The following is a 15,742-nucleotide window of genomic DNA, read 5'->3' as shown; positions in this document are numbered from 1 at the left end:
TGCTGAAAGGTGAATTCATCTCCCAGTGTCTGGTGGGAAGCAGACTGAACCAGGGTTTCCTCTAGGATTTTGCCTGTGCTTATAGCTGTATTCCATTTATTTTTAACCCCCCAAAAAAACCTTGCAGATGACAAGCATACCCATAACATGATGCAGCCACCACCATGCTTGAAAATATGAAGAGTGGTACTCAGTGATGTGTTGTGTTGGATTTGCCCCAAACATAACGCTTTGTATTCAGGACAAAAAGTTCATTTCTTTGCCACATTTTTTGCAGGATTACTTTAGTGCCTTGTTGCAAACATGTTTTGGAATATTTTTATTCTGTACAGGCTTCCTTCTTTTCACTCTGTCATTTAGGTTAGTATTCTGGAGTAACTACAATGTTGTTGATCCATCCTCCGTTTTCTCATATCGCAACCATTAAACTCTGTAGCTGTTTTAAAATCACCATTTGCCTCATGGTGAAATCCCTGAGCAGTTTCCTTCCTCTCCGGCAACTGAGTTAGGAAGGATGCCTGTATTTGTGTAGTGACTGGGTGTATTGATACACCATCCAAGGCTTAATTAATAACGTCATCATGCTCAAAGTGATATTCAGCATCTTTTTTTATTTGTACACATCTACCAATCGGTGCCCTTCTTTGCGAGGCATTGAAAAACCCCCCATGTCTTTGTGGTTGAATCTGTGCTTGGATTTCACTACTTGATTGAGAGACCTTACAGATAATTGTATGTGTGCGGTACAGAGATGGGGGTAGTCATTCAAAAATCATGTTAAACATTATTATTGAACACCGAATCCATGCAACTTATTAAGCACATTTTTACTCCTGAACTTATTTAGGCTTGCCATAACAAATGGGTTGAATACTTTTCAAAAAACTAAATTCCACTTTGACATTATGGGGTATTGTGTTTAGATCAGTGACACAAATATCAATTTAATCAATAAAAATTGCAGGCTGTAACACAACAAAATATGGAAAAAGTAAAGGGGTGTGAATACTTTCTGAATGCACTGTATATCACTAAAGCTACAAAGCAAAATTGGTTTAAATACCCTAAAACAAAAGTGATTTGACATGATCTGTGAATGTATGAGACTATCTAATTAAGTCACTTCAACGTTCTTACATTTTTGAAGTTTTTAAATTGGTTTTGCTAGTGTTTTCTGACTTACTGTAGGATTCCCTATAGATCCAATATAATAATACACAATCCACAATCCAATACACAATGATTGTACACAATCATTAGATAGTCAACACAGTGCCATAGAGAACTTCAAACGACTAATGTTATTTCCATAAATGTTATTACATGATACTTTAAATAAAAGACGTTGCCGTACGGAGAACATTCTACAATGACGTCTTGGATCGATGTAAGCACTAGATCTCTAACTGAAAACTATGAACAAGACCTCAGTACAGTGAGGGAAAAAAATATTTGATCCCCTGCTGATTTTGTATGTTTGCCCACTGACAAAGACATGATCAGTCTATAATTTTAATGGTAGGTTTATTTGAACAGTGAGAGACAGAATAAAAAATAAAAAAATCCAGAAAAACGCATGTAAAAAATGTTATAAATTGATTTGCATTTTAATGAGGGAAATAAGTATTTGACCTCTCTGAAAAACATGACTTAGTACTTGGTGGCAAAACCCTTGTTGGCAATCACAGAGGTCAGACGTTTCTTGTAGTTGGCCACCAGGTTTGCACACATCTCAGGAGGGATTTTGTCCCACTCCTCTTTGCAGATCTTCTCCAAGTCATTATGGATTCGAGCCTGACGTTTGGCAACTCGAACCTTCAGCTCCCTCCACAGATTGTCTATGGGATTAAGGTCTGGAGACTGGCTAGGCCACTCCAGGACCTTAATGTGCTTCTTCTTGAGCCACTCCATTGTTGCTTTGGCCGTGTTTTTTGGGTCATTGTCATGCTGGAATACCCATCCACGACCCATTTTCAATGCCCTGGCTGAGGGAAGGAGGTTCTCACCCAAGATTTGACGGTACATGGCCCCATCCATCGTCCCTTTGATGCACTGAAGTTGTCCTGTCCCCTTAGCAGAAAAACACCCGGTGGGGATGGTGTTCTTGGGGTCATAGGCAGCATTCCTCCTCCTCCAAACACGGCGAGTTGAGTTGATGCCAAAGAGCTCGATTTTGGTCTCATCTAACCACAACACTTTCACCCAGTTCTCTTCTGAATCATTCAGATGTTCATTGGCTAACTTCAGACGGGCCTGTATATGTGCTTTCTTGGGCAGGGGGACATTGCGGGCGCTGCAGGATTTCAGTCCTTCACGGCGTAGTGTGTTACCAATTGTTTTCTTGGTCACTATGGTCCCAGCTGCCTTGAGATCATTGACAAGATCCTCCCGTGTAGTTCTGGGCTGATTCCTCACCGTTCTCATTATCATTGCAACTCCACGAGGTGAGATCTTGCATGGAGCCCCAGGCCGAGGGAGATTGACAGTTCTTTTATGTTTCTTCCATTTGCGAATAATCACACCAACTGTTGTCACCTTCTCACCAAGCTGCTTGGCGATGGTCTTGTAGCCCATTCCAGCCTTGTGTAGGTCTACAATCTTGTCCCTGACATCCTTGGAGAGCTCTTTGGTCTTGGCCATGGTGGAGAGTTTGGAATCTGATTGATGGATTGCTTCTGTGGACAGGTGTCTTTTATACAGGTAACAAACTGAGATTAGGAGCACTCCCTTTAAGAGTGTGCTCCTAATCTCAGCTCGTTACCTGTATAAAAGACACCTGGGAGCAGAAATCTTTCTGATTGAGAGGGGGTCAAATACTTATTTCCCTCATTAAAATGCAAATCAATTTATAACATTTTTGACATTCGTTTTTCTGGATTTATTTGTTGTTATTCTGTCTCTCACTGTTCAAATAAACCTACCATTAAAATGATAGACTGATCATTTCTTTGTCAGTGGGCAAACGTACATAATCAGCAGGGGATCAAATACTTTTTTCCCTCACTGTATGTGCATTGATGTCACTAATAGTGTACTACATTATCATTTGTATTTCTCTGAGCTGCTCTGGCTTTCCTCACAGGAAGCGAGTGGAGATAGAGAGACAGCTCTCCTCCCTTTCCCTGGGGCCAAGTGTCAACTGTCCTTTGATGTCCTCCGCTCCCCACATCACCTCATCACACACACATGCACTCACACATACACAGTGGAATGAACGAGGGAGTGAAACAGAGAGAGGAGTGAAGGAGAGGCAGAATCAGTGAGACGCAGTAAGAGCGACAGAGAGGAGGAAGACACATGGAAGACAGATCTGTGATGTGATGCTAGATATGGGAAGCAGCTACGGGAAACGTCATAGCTCTTTGGGGAAATGGGCTCATCAGAAAGTATTACCAAGCGAGAGCCAGGTAGAGGCCAAGGATTATTATGGATTGTTTAAATAGGTGTAGGCCGATGAGAGGATTTGGGTTTTTCCTGTAACGGCTTTTAGGATAATTAGTTTTTAGATGTTGGTTTACACACGAATTGTTCTTCTTTGATACAGAATAACAGAAATGGTATGTTATTTTTCTTTCTCTGGCACATTACGTTGTTTTCTTTCAGACTGATACAGACCCAAAGTCCGGGTCTTAGTCATTGTTTACCACAACATACACCCAACAAAAACAGCCAGTGGAAACAAGTTAATTGCCTTCCACACATGTTTGTGCTCCCTTTGTTTGGAGCCCAAGGCTATAATCAGAGGTTATTATAGTATGAATGTTACTTAGTCTTTCTCCCTCTCTCTGTCTGTCCCACTCCCAGATCTCCCCATGTCTCTCTTACTCTCCCTCTCTTTTTTCTTTCTTTCGTTCTTTCTTTCTTTCTCTCTCTCTGCCTCCCTCTCTTGCTCGCTCTCTCTCTCAATCCCTCTCTCTTTCCCTCTCTCGTGTTTATCCCACTAACGTGTTTTTCATGATATGGGTATTTCCATCGAAAAGGACCCATGTGCACCAACATGTGAAGTTCATAGGAGCATATCATATTGGGTGTCAAATGAAAGCTAAGAGTCTGTTTTTGGAAAATGAAGGCATAGATACATTTTTCAACCATTTTCCATCTTAAAATTTGATTTCTGGATAAATACTGTAAACATCTACCAGAAAAAGTCTTAAAAGGAATAAGAAATACATCAAAACACAATAAATGTTGACTTAAAGACCCCTGCCAACTAATATCAACATTTATATGTATTTTTGGAGAAATTGTTTACCTTCTGTAAGTTTAAGAAAGATTGCCTTGTGCCTTGTAATTCCGTTACCAAAAACCCACATATCTTTAAGATATTTTTTTGTTTCTCTCCCTCTTTTTATTTTTTATTTATTTAACCAGGTAAGCCAGTTGAGAACAAGTTCTCATTTACAACTGCAACCTGGCCAAGATAAAGCAAAGCAGTGCGATAAAAACAACAACAACACAGAGTTACATATGGGATAAACAAAACGTACAGTCAATAACACAATAGAAAATCTATATACAGTGTGTGCAAATGTAGTAAGTTATGGAGGTAAGGCAATAAATAGGCCATAGTGCAAAATAATTACAATTTAGGATTAACACTGGAGTGATAGATGTGCAGAAGATGATGTGCAAATAGAGATACTGTGGTGCAAATGAGCAAAATAAATAACAATGTAAATAACAATATGGGGATGAGGTAGTTGGGTGGGCTAATTACAGATGGGCTGTGTACAGGTGCAGTGATCGGTAAGCTGCTCTGACAACTGATGCTTAAAGTTAGTGAGGGAGATAAGTGTCTCCAGCTTCACAGATTTTTGCAGTTCGTTCCAGTCATTTGCAGCAGAGAACTTGAAGAAATGGCGGCCACAGGAGGTGTTGGCTTTGGGGATGACCAGTGAGATATACCTGCTGGAGCGCATACTACGGGTGGGTGTTGCTATGGTGACCAATGATCTAAGATAAGGCAGGGATTTGCCTAGAAGTGATTTATAGATGACCTGGAGCCAGTGGGTTTGGCGACGAATATGTAGTGAGGGCCAGCCAACGAGAGCGTACAGGTCACAATGGTGGGTAGTATATGGGGCTTTGGTGACAAAAAGGATGGCACTGTGATGGACTACATCCAATTTGCTGAGTAGAGTGTTGGAAGCTATTTTGTAAATGACATCGCCGAAGTCAAGGATCGGTAGGATAGTCAGTTTTACGAGAGCATGTTTAGCACCATGAGTGAAGGAGGCTTTGTTGCTAGATTTAACTTTGGATTGGAGATGCTTAATGTGAGTCTGGAAGGAGAGTTTACGGTCTTACCAGACACATAGGTATTTGTAGTTGTCCACATATTCTAAGTCAGACCCGCCGAGAGTAGTGATTCTAGTCGGGCGGGCGGGTGCAAGCAGCGTTCGATTGAAGAGCATGCATTTAGTTTTACTAAAACCTCCTCATGAGGGAGGATAATGAAAGTTCACAGAAGTAACACATAATGGTAGACCTACCAATTAGTTATAGTGATTTTACTGATCAATTTTGTTTATGAATTATTAAGTGATTAAAACTCGTAATTCCGTTACCAAATTGGTACCAAATTCATTTCCATAATTATGCATTTCTGTGTAGTGATGTAATGATGTAATTCTGTTACTGTAATTCCATTACCAGGTGTAAATTCACTTCACTTACTGTAGTTCAATAACCAGATTAGATTTTTTCAAACTGAAGGTGCCATGTCATAGCTGAATAGCTGACACACCATTCTTTCTGCAGACATCTGTGAATCTTAATATAGAGATAGATATTTAACAGTTTTCGGAAAACATGGTCGCATAAAAACCTGAGCGAGATTTTACCGTAATTCCATTACAAAGTTTGCATCTTGTAGTGGCAGAATTTGGGGTGAGCTGTTGTCACTTCTCAAGGGATATGTTCTGTGTTGGACTGTGATCTTATGCCTTTCATAGACTCCTGGTATGTCTGCACACTAACACAAGGCCATTTTGTTTCGGAACTGTTACTTGTATAAAATAACAATATTAATGTATTATCACCTCCCACTATATAAGGGACATGTAACCATTTACTCTTGGAGTTCTTCCCTGTGAAACCAGAGATACTGTAGATATCCCTCGCAGCTGCTTGATTAAAGATGTTTCTATTATACAATTAAATAGTCTCTGCCTTAATCTTTGGATCGAGTTTTCCACAACAATCTGCACAGTTCTTCCACTAAATTAGGTTTTGTACATTTTTCTGTGGAAATTGTTAAAAGTAGTCCTTGTTTGGCATACATTTTAAAGTTAGAAAAAACTGAGTCAATACGTAATTCCGTTACCGTGGAATTGTCCATACACATTTCTCTCACATTGCTCTGTTTGGCTACCAGTTATGTCCAGTCCAGCCTAGTCAAGCCCAGCCTTGGAACATTTGAGGGGTGCCAGATGGGAAATACAGTTACAGTTTCAAAAGAACAGTTACTCAGTGTCAGTGTCGGCTACTCTGTGTCTATCTGTCTCAACTGTATGCATCTCATCCACCCTCTCTTTTGCAGTCCACGACATAGGGGTAAGGGTTTTAACAGAAGGACGATTCTGCCATTCTTATCAGAATCCCAAGTAACAATACTAAATAGAGATGACTGCACCATTGTCATTAATGTATCTTTCTCTGTGTTCCACAGGGGCTGGAGGGGACAGGGACAGGGGCCATGGCCGAGGCAGAGGAGGCCCTGGGACAGGAGGACTGGAAGGAGAAGTGTTTCGTCCTGGAAGCCCTCCTCATGAAGTTCCGGGTGCAGATCATCAAGATCAGAGAGCTAACGGCAGACAAGGTTGGTCTTAAGTAACAGGTTGTATCAAATTCTAACAAATTGAACCTGTACGTTGTTGAATGATCCCAAGTAGCCTTACATCCCAGGCTCTCCTATAGGATGCAAACTGAAGCAAACGCATCAGCAGTAACGCATCACCTAAAGAACATGGCCGTAACACTCTCAAACCCCCCAAAACAGTCACAGGACTATCATCCATTACCATTCCAAGCAGCCAGTCCTTCATCCTTTCTCATGAGCACTCTTAACTGGCCATTTCACAGCTCAGGCTGAATGAGCAAAAAATTCCATCTTAACCACATTCCCTCATTTGGAGCTGGTATTAACTGTTACTGTTACAGAACAAGGAAGTGGTTTTATCCACGGTTTCCTCCCACGTTGGATAGGCACATCCTCTTGCCCCAGGATCTCTGTTTGGAGCATGATCCTAAATTAACTGCCATCTGTATTAATGTCAGTCAGGCTTTGAAGCGTCTGTTGAGTATCTGCTGTGGGGAAAGGTCAATTGGAAGAGCTGTTCTTTCCTAGTCTCTCTCTCTTTCTCATACATCACACACACTCCATCTCTATCTTTGTGTTGAACAGCAGGATCTTCTTAAACACCAGTCCATGTATGGTGTGGGATAGTGTTTTACTATCTAGGTTATGGAGTGGTGGGGTATGGTTTATGTGTGCTTGTGTGTTTACAGTAATGTAGAACTGTGAGAACGGTAGAGGGAGAGAGAGCAAGAATGAGGTAGGATGATGAAGACTTGGTTATGTGTCAGGCAGCAGTGCTGTTTGAAAGCTGTGTTTGTGTGTGTGTGTGCATGTGTGTGTGTGTGTGATGAGCCATTTCAGGAAGCCATGACACCCACCATCTCAGATTGTTCTGAAATAATTTCTGTCGTTAGAAACAGATGAGATTATAGGATTCATATAATATTCAATAAATATAGTACCTAACATCTGATTTGGACCAAACATTTTTCTTACTATGAGTAAGGCATGAGGATATCAATGAAATGGTAAAAAGCCACCCATGAACCCCCCACACCCCACGCCAATCCCAAACCAACAACGAGTATACAGTATCAGTTCTCTGTGTCTGACAGGTAGTATGGAGCTGCGGCTCACAATATTGTTTGTTCATCCTATGTAATGTAATCTCAGTGATTACATTACATAGGATGAAAATAATAATGTTGCAGGAATGCTAAGAACAGAAACGATTCAGAATAATCTGAGATGGTGGGTGTCAATCCTCTTTCTTGTGCTTTTTGAGGTGTAACGACCCAGAGAGAGAGTAAAACAGAGAGAGAGTAAAACAGAGAGAGAGTAAAACAGGGAGAGAGTGAAACAGGGAGAGAGCGAAAGAGAGAGAGACTGCCCTGGTCTGGTCTGCATAGTGGGGTGGGCCTGGCTGGCCCCTGTAGTTTGCTGGCCTAGTTCTGAGGCCTAAGGTCTCCAGGGAGGCCTGATTAGGGGTTAATGTAAACAGCAGCCTGACCACAGGGCTCCGTCACGCATTGCATTCTGGGATAGAACTGACTTTATTGAATTACAGTTACCGCTCAGTTGTTGAGCCAAACAATCTTTGGGAAAACGCTTGTGATTTTGTATAGGCCTGTGGTATATTGAAGTTGATTGGGTGCATTTTGAAGAATTTAGCTATTTGAGAGAAGGATATCTTTCCCATATTTCATGATTAACCATGTAATATAAACGTAATATAGGCCCCATAACAGTGTAACTCCCCTTCTAAACTCATCTATCAGAGTTCCTCCCTCACCACTATAAGCCTAGGCCAGGGGTCAGGGGTAGGGTTGAATACCGGGAAACGGGTTACCGAGATATACCAAGATTTCCCGCCCAAACCCACTCCCTTTTCCCGGGATAAATAACTGTGAGAAACCGGTAAATTATAATAAATTATTTATATGAACAGCATAACATGAAATGGAACTGTTAAATTATATGAGATGTCTAAATCTGGCTTCTCTATGGCCTGCTATCTGCATGATCAATCATCAACACTCAGGGTGGGGACAGACAGCGCAACTCAGTAGGAGCGCAGTACACAATGCATGTATCATCTCATCATGGTAACTGTTTGTCTTGTGACAGGTAGGCCTACATTTGCTGCAGCATAGCCTATGCTACAGTAATATAAGGACCGAATGCGTGTCTAATTTACACATCTCCATCTGGCTTTCGGGATCACCTTGTTTTTTAATTGTACATTTTATATAAAATGTAATGTAGCCTATGACTCGAATATAAACTCAGCAAAAATAGAAATGTCCCTTTTTCAGGACCCTGTCTTTCCACAGATAATTTGTAAAAATCCAAATAACTTCACAGATCTTAATTGTAAAGGGTTTAAACACTGTTTCCCATGCTTGTTCAATGAACCATAAACAATTAATGAACATGCACCTGTGGAACGGTCGTTAAGACACTAACAGCTTACAGATGGTAGGCAATTAAGGTCACAGTTATGAAAACTTAGGACACTAAAGAGGCATTTCTACTGACTCTGAAAAACACAAAAAGAAAGTTGCCCAGGGTCCCTGCTCATTGCAATGTCCGTACTGTGAGATGCCTAAGACAGCGCTACAGCGAGACAGGGTCAGGGCAGGCAGAAAGATAAAAACCGGGAAAACTAGAAAACAGTGCTCAAGAAAACAGGAGTACGAAAAACACGCTGGCGGGCTTGACGAAAAGAGGCCTGTGTCCAGGATGTCCTTAGCGGGGACCCAGCACCTCTCCTCCGGGCCATAACCCTCCCAGTCAACCAGGTACTGGAATCCCCTGCCCCGCAGCCGAACCTTCAGGAGGCGCCTCACCGTGTACGCCGGTTGGCCGTCGATGAGACGGGGGAGGGGAGTGGGCCTGGAAACAGGAGACAAAAGGGCTGTGAGACATACGTTCAATCCTAGACACATGAAAAGCCGGCGGGGGAGGCAGAAGGACGGATACACCCTGCAGCCAGGGAGTCCTCAATGTAGGTGTCCATAGTCTTGGTCTCCGGACCCGACAGAGAATACAGTCGTCCCCGGGGTGGTGTGGTGCCCAGGAGAAGGTTGATCCCGCAGTCATAGGGTCGATGCGGAGGAAGCGAAGTGGCCCGGGCCTTACTGAAAACCTCCCGGAGGTCCTGGTACTCTGCAGGAACGGCGGAGAGGTCCGAGGCTACTTCCGAGCCCACCGGAAGATGTCCCAGGGCAAGCTGCGCTGACTGTAGGCAATGGGCGTGGCAGAACGGGCTCCAGCCCATGATGGCACCAGCAGTCCAGTCGATGAGGGGATTGTGTTGCTGGATCCCAATACCACGGGAACCTGACGTGACTTAATAAGCATGAACTGGATAGCCTTGCTGTGGTTCCCTGACACTCGCAGGTTGATGGGAGTGGTATTGTGGGTGACCCTGCCTATAGAGCACCCGTCCAGTGCTCTAACGTCCATGGGAATGGAGAGGGGCTGAGTGGGGATGCCCAGCTCTGATGCCAGGGTAATGTCCATAAAACTCTCATCGGCCCCAGAGTCGATGAGTACCCGGAGAGATTTCGACTGGTTCCCCCACAGCGGATGGCATGGAGAGGGGTGCGAGTAAGGGGAGAAGGAAAGTTCTCTGTATGGCCCACCAGAGTACTCGCCCCTACCGGTGAGCCAGTTCTTTTAGTGGACAGGTAGACACGAAATGACCAGTAGTCCCGCAATACAGACAACTCTTCGTGTTAAGCCTGTGTAAATGTTCGGCTGGAGACAACCTAGCTCTGCCTAGTTGCATTGGCTCGGGAAGAGGTGAATCGGCAGACTTCGGAGACTCTCTGGGGGAACTCGGGTAGCCTCGGATTCTCTCGGAAACTTAGATGTCGGGGACTTCCGGGATGCCTCGGAGGCGAGGTAGAATCCTCGGGTGGGCTTGTGGAACCGGAATCGGACCTCCTCTCCTTCCTACGTTCCCGTAGTCGCCCATCGATCCGGATGGTCAAGGCGATGAGCAAGTCGAGATCCGTCGGCAGTTCCCGGGCTGCGAGCTCATCCTTAACTTCCTCTGATAATCCGTGCAGGAACGTGTCAAACAGGGATTCCGTGTTCCAGGCACTCTCGGCAGCCAACGTGCAGAAATCCACCGCATAGTCTGCCACACTGCGGGAGTCTTGCTGGAGTAACTTCCGGGCAGCCTCTTTCCCGGACAACGGAGAATCGAAAACCTTCTTTACCTCAGCCACGAACTCCTCCAGACTGGATCACACGACAGACTGTTGTTCCCACACTGCCGTAGCCCAGGCAAGAGCCCTCCCGGACATCAGTGTGATGAGGTACGCAATCTTAGAGTGGTCCGAGGGGAAGGAGGAAGGCTGCAGCTCGAAGATGAGGGAACACTGAGAAACGCCCGACAGGTTCCCGACTCTCCAGCGAAGTGTTCCAGGGGAGGTAAGCGGGGTTCTCGGGAAGCCGGGTGGCCGGGAGAGACGCGCTGCTGACAGCCGGGTTACTGAGGGGCTGGGAGGTTACCGTCGTGGTAGGCTGCCTAACAGACAACCCGCGGAATTGCTCCAGCTATGTATTCAACGCGCTGTCATGGCATTCTGTCAAGGTCTGGAAACCTTCCATAAGACCATGAAGCAACTCCTCGTGCCTTCCAATGGTAGCTCCATTTCTAACAACCTGTTTTCGCTTTGTAATTATGGGGTATTGTGTATAGATTGATGAGGATTATTATTTTTTAAATCCATTTTAGAATAAGGCTGTAACGTAACAAAATGTGGAAAAAGTCAAGGGGTCTGAATATTTACATTTAGGCCTACTGGGTAATGGCACAATCATTTTGTCTTTTTTGGGCTCATAAAATGTCTTTAATGTATGGCTCATCAGGCTCAGGTAGAATCAGGCTTGAATTTTCAAGCCGATAAAAGCTCTAATCAAATCCAGACATATTTATATACTTTAGAATGACACTGATTACCCGGGAGGAAAAAAGTTATTTATTCTCGGGATTCGGGATGGAACATTTGTAAAATACCGGGAAAATATTAAATCAACCCGAGTCAGGGGTGAGGGGTCACTCTCACTAGTAGTGTCTAACCTTATTATCCTCCTTCCCTCCCTCTATGGTCCGGCCCTGAGTGGAGTCAGCCTGTTTTTTCTCCTGTGACCTTTGACCTCAGTCCTACTGGATTTCCTACTAACACGAGATGAGCTCATCAAGTGAAAATCCCAATGCAGTCATCCCAGTGTGTTTTTGTTCCTCTGTACTGGGCTCGCAGTGTGTCAGCGCCTGTTGTTTTAAACCATGCATCAGTGTGTGGGGGTGCACGTATGCCTCAAAGAATCTCACTAATCTCCCACTGTCTCATCTGTTTGGTGAATTGCAGGCACCTAAATGGTGTGTGTGTGGGGGTTTACATTTTTTAATTTTGTATATTTAACAGACACTCTTATCCAGAGCGACTTACTGGAACAATTAGGGTTAAGTGCCTTGCTCAAGGGCACATCGACAGATTTTTCACCTTGTCAGGTCGGAGATTTGAAACCGCAACCTTTCGGTTACTGGCTCTAACCGCTAGGCTAACTGCCACCGGTTTGTGTGGGGGGGGGGTGCGAGCTAGTTTGCTGAGTGGGCAGTGGGTGGGTGCAGTATTAATGTGGCCGAGGTTGAATGTGTGTTTCTTTTAGTGGTGAAGTGCTCTACAGTTGTGTTAGCGAGACGTGAGCAGAGTGGAGGTTTTTTCTCATTAATAGAGGACTTGAGATCTGGAATGGTGTGTTGGCAAGGTGAAACGAGATGAAACATAAAGACAAAGACAGACCACCAACCATACTGATGTCATCACCAATACCAGAAAGCTCTAACTCACTAAGGGAATAGAGAGAAGGTACAAAATAGTAGGAAAACATGGAACATTGGTCAAGTAGTAGAGAGAGTGAAGGTAAAGAAAGAGGGAGAGGAGGAGGGAGAGACGGAGTAGAAATAAACACTCTTGTAATCATTTGGCGGCCCAGGGGAGGAAATTCCTGGGTTTGTAAACAGAGAGCGTGTTGCACAGGAAGTGACCGAGGCAGAGAGAGAGCCAGTCTACACTTCTCCATGTTTGGAACGATGGAGGGATGTGGGTCACAACTAGTGTCTCTCTCTCTCTCTCTCTCTCTCTCTCTCTCTCTCTCTCTCTCTCTCTCTCTCTCTCTCTCTCTCTCTCTCTCTCTCTCTCTCTCTCTCCTTTCACCCTCTCACACGTTCTTCTCTCACTCTCTTTAATGCTCTCCTTTTGCTAGGTGGGGCGTTGGTTTTGGCCCCTGAACTAGCCAGCTGGAACAGTGGTCCACACAGCTCATACTAGAGACAAAGAGACCATGTGTGTTTTATTTTCCCAGGATGCTGCATTGCTCCCTCTCTCCCTACCCCCTTCAGTCTCTCTCTCTCTCACCTCTCTCTCTCCCTCTCTCTCTGTACCAGACTCTCTATTTTCCTCTTAAACGCTCACTCTCTTTCTCCTATACTCTATCTCACTCTCACTCTCTCTCATAGGCTAGGCCCTGTTGATACTACTACTGCTCTCTGATGTCGCCTTCTTACTGCATGAGGAAGTCCACTCACCACTACAGTAGAACCCTGAGCAGTAGAGTCGACACAGAAAGGGAGGATGAAGTATTTGGGACCAGACAGTCACAGTGCCCTACTTCTATGGTCCAGATCCTCACACACACACACACACACACACAAACACACATGTTAAAAGACAGAAACCACATTTGGGGTGGAGAAATGTGCTCTGGTTTTAGCGTTCCCCCCACTTCCTGCCTTTCACTCCCAGATTAATTCCACATTTGTGTGGGTAGTGGCCTCCTGTGGAGGAGTTGGGGTTAAATGTCACGTGGACCAATCATCTCTCTGACAGGGCATGTCAATCACACACAAGGATGTGAAGTAAGTAGACTGGACCACCATAGTTTACCTTACTGATGGCCACACTGTTGTACTTACAGTAGGATGGCAATAGCATCCACAAACTCAGTGGCTATAGAGTAGTCTGTTATTGTAGGCGCACACACAAATAAACGCACAAACAAATGTGCACACACACCAACACAAACACTCAGAGAGAAAAGCCAGTTGTATCTCTTTAGTAAGACTGTGCTGCCTCTCCACACCCACTGCAGTGTTCACACAGACATATGCTTCCAATTTCAGAGCTGTCCCAGCTGCCACAAATCTCAAGATGGAATTCCGCCTACGTCTCTAACCTTGAGATATTTGCTCGATTCTCCATCGGTTTCCTCCTCATGACAGACGTGTGTGTGTGTGTGTACGTGCGTGCATGCGTACGTGTGTGTGCGTGTGCAGGCATATACTGTGTGTGAGTGTAAGTGTGTGTGTGTGTGTGTGAGTGTGTGTGCGTACAGTATGTGTGATCATGTGTGTATTTGTGTGTGCTTGAGTGTGTGTGTGTAGATGTAGGTGTGTGTTTGTGCGGGCATATGATGTATGTGTTCGTGCATGTGTGTAGGCGACTCAAAGGGCCTCTGTGTCTGCTCTAATCACTGAGATCTGTGAGGACCACAGTTGTAGCCCCTCAGCACAATTCTCCCTCTCACCAGTAGTCAAGTGTCTGCTGTGTGGAAGTACTCTATATCTGATGGAGCCACTGCACGGAAATCAGTTAGAACCATTGCTTTACTGTAGTGTTCAGCTGCTAAGATGTTGAGCTACTACAGAGTACAGATGTAGGCCTGGTGTCTACAGAAGGAGGCTTTGTGAGCTGGCTAGGCTGTGGATGGAGGGTTGTGTGTGTGAGTGGGGAGGGTGTGTGTGGGGGGGGTGTGTGTGGTTGTTTGGCTGGCCACAACGAGGCAGGCCTGGAATTCCAGGAATGGTAGGCAAACTGGAGTTTGGATCCAGTGAGGAGGTTGAAGGGTGGAGTGATGGAGAGATGTTATAGTTATGGGGGCAGAACGGCACATCAGTTGTGCATTCCAATGGCGCCGGAGAAGATGGCTGCCGTTTTACAGCCCTCTAACCAATTGTACTATTGTGTGTTTTTCCGCGTTATTTGTAATTTATTCTGTACATAATGTTTCTCTTATAACCAAAAAGAGCTTCTGGATATCAGGACAGCGATTACTCACCTCGTATTGGACAAATATTTTTTCTTCAACAAGTCGGACGCGAAGGATATCCTACAGACACCCGACAAGGCCCAAATCCCCGTCATTCGCATGAGAAAGAGACAGAGATATCGTGGACGTAGGTCGGGGTGCCTTGTAAGGATCCGACGGCGAGCGAGTAAACTGCCTCTTCCATCAATCCTATTAGCCAATGTTCAATCATTTGAGAATAAATTAGATGACCTAAGATTACGGTTATCCTACCAACGGGACATTAAAAACTGTAATATATTATGTTTCACCGAGTTGTGGCTGAACGACGACATGGACAACATGCAGCTAGCAGGCTATACGCTACATTGGCAGAATAGAACGGCTGACTCCGGTAAGACAAGGGGTGGCGGTCTGTGTATATTTGTAAACAACAGCTGGTTGCCAAAATCAAATACTAAGGAAGTCTTGAGGTTTTGCTCGCCTGAGGTAGAGTATCTTATGATAAGCTGTAGACCACACTATTTACCAAGAGAGTTTTCATCTATATTTTTCATGGCTGTCTATTTACCACCACAAACCAATGCTGGCATTAAGATTGCACTGAATGAGCTGTATAAGGCCATAAGTGAACTGCCGTTCTGCTGCCAACAAGGCTGACTTCATCCCAGCCTATGCTACCCTCCAGTCCCTCGACTTCCTGGCGCTGACGGAAACATGGATTACCACTGAAAACACTGCTACTCCTACTGCTCTCTCCTCGTCTGACCATGTGTTCTCGCATACCCCGAGAGCATCTGGTCAGAGGGGTGGTGGCACAGGAATCCTCATCTCTCCCAA

At 44.6% G+C, this 15,742-nt stretch overlaps 1 protein-coding gene across 2 annotated transcripts in view; it reads left to right on the top strand.

The window, feature by feature from the left end:
- plekhh2 (pleckstrin homology domain containing, family H (with MyTH4 domain) member 2) overlaps positions 1-15,742 on the top strand; it is a 50,430-nt gene that overhangs the window by 1,262 nt on the left and 33,426 nt on the right. For both annotated transcript variants that reach the window (XM_045211534.1, XM_045211533.1), the window contains exon 2: positions 6,671-6,820. In XM_045211534.1, the coding sequence (XP_045067469.1) occupies positions 6,698-6,820 (123 nt within the window). In that variant the 5' untranslated portion in view covers positions 6,671-6,697. The remainder of the gene's footprint in view (positions 1-6,670; positions 6,821-15,742) is intronic.

This window comes from Coregonus clupeaformis, chromosome 37 (genome assembly GCF_020615455.1).
Source record: "Coregonus clupeaformis isolate EN_2021a chromosome 37, ASM2061545v1, whole genome shotgun sequence".
Classification (NCBI taxonomy): domain Eukaryota; kingdom Metazoa; phylum Chordata; class Actinopteri; order Salmoniformes; family Salmonidae; genus Coregonus; species Coregonus clupeaformis.
The sequence above is the reverse complement of the archived record's forward strand: the minus strand, read 5'-3'. Positions and strand labels throughout refer to the sequence as shown.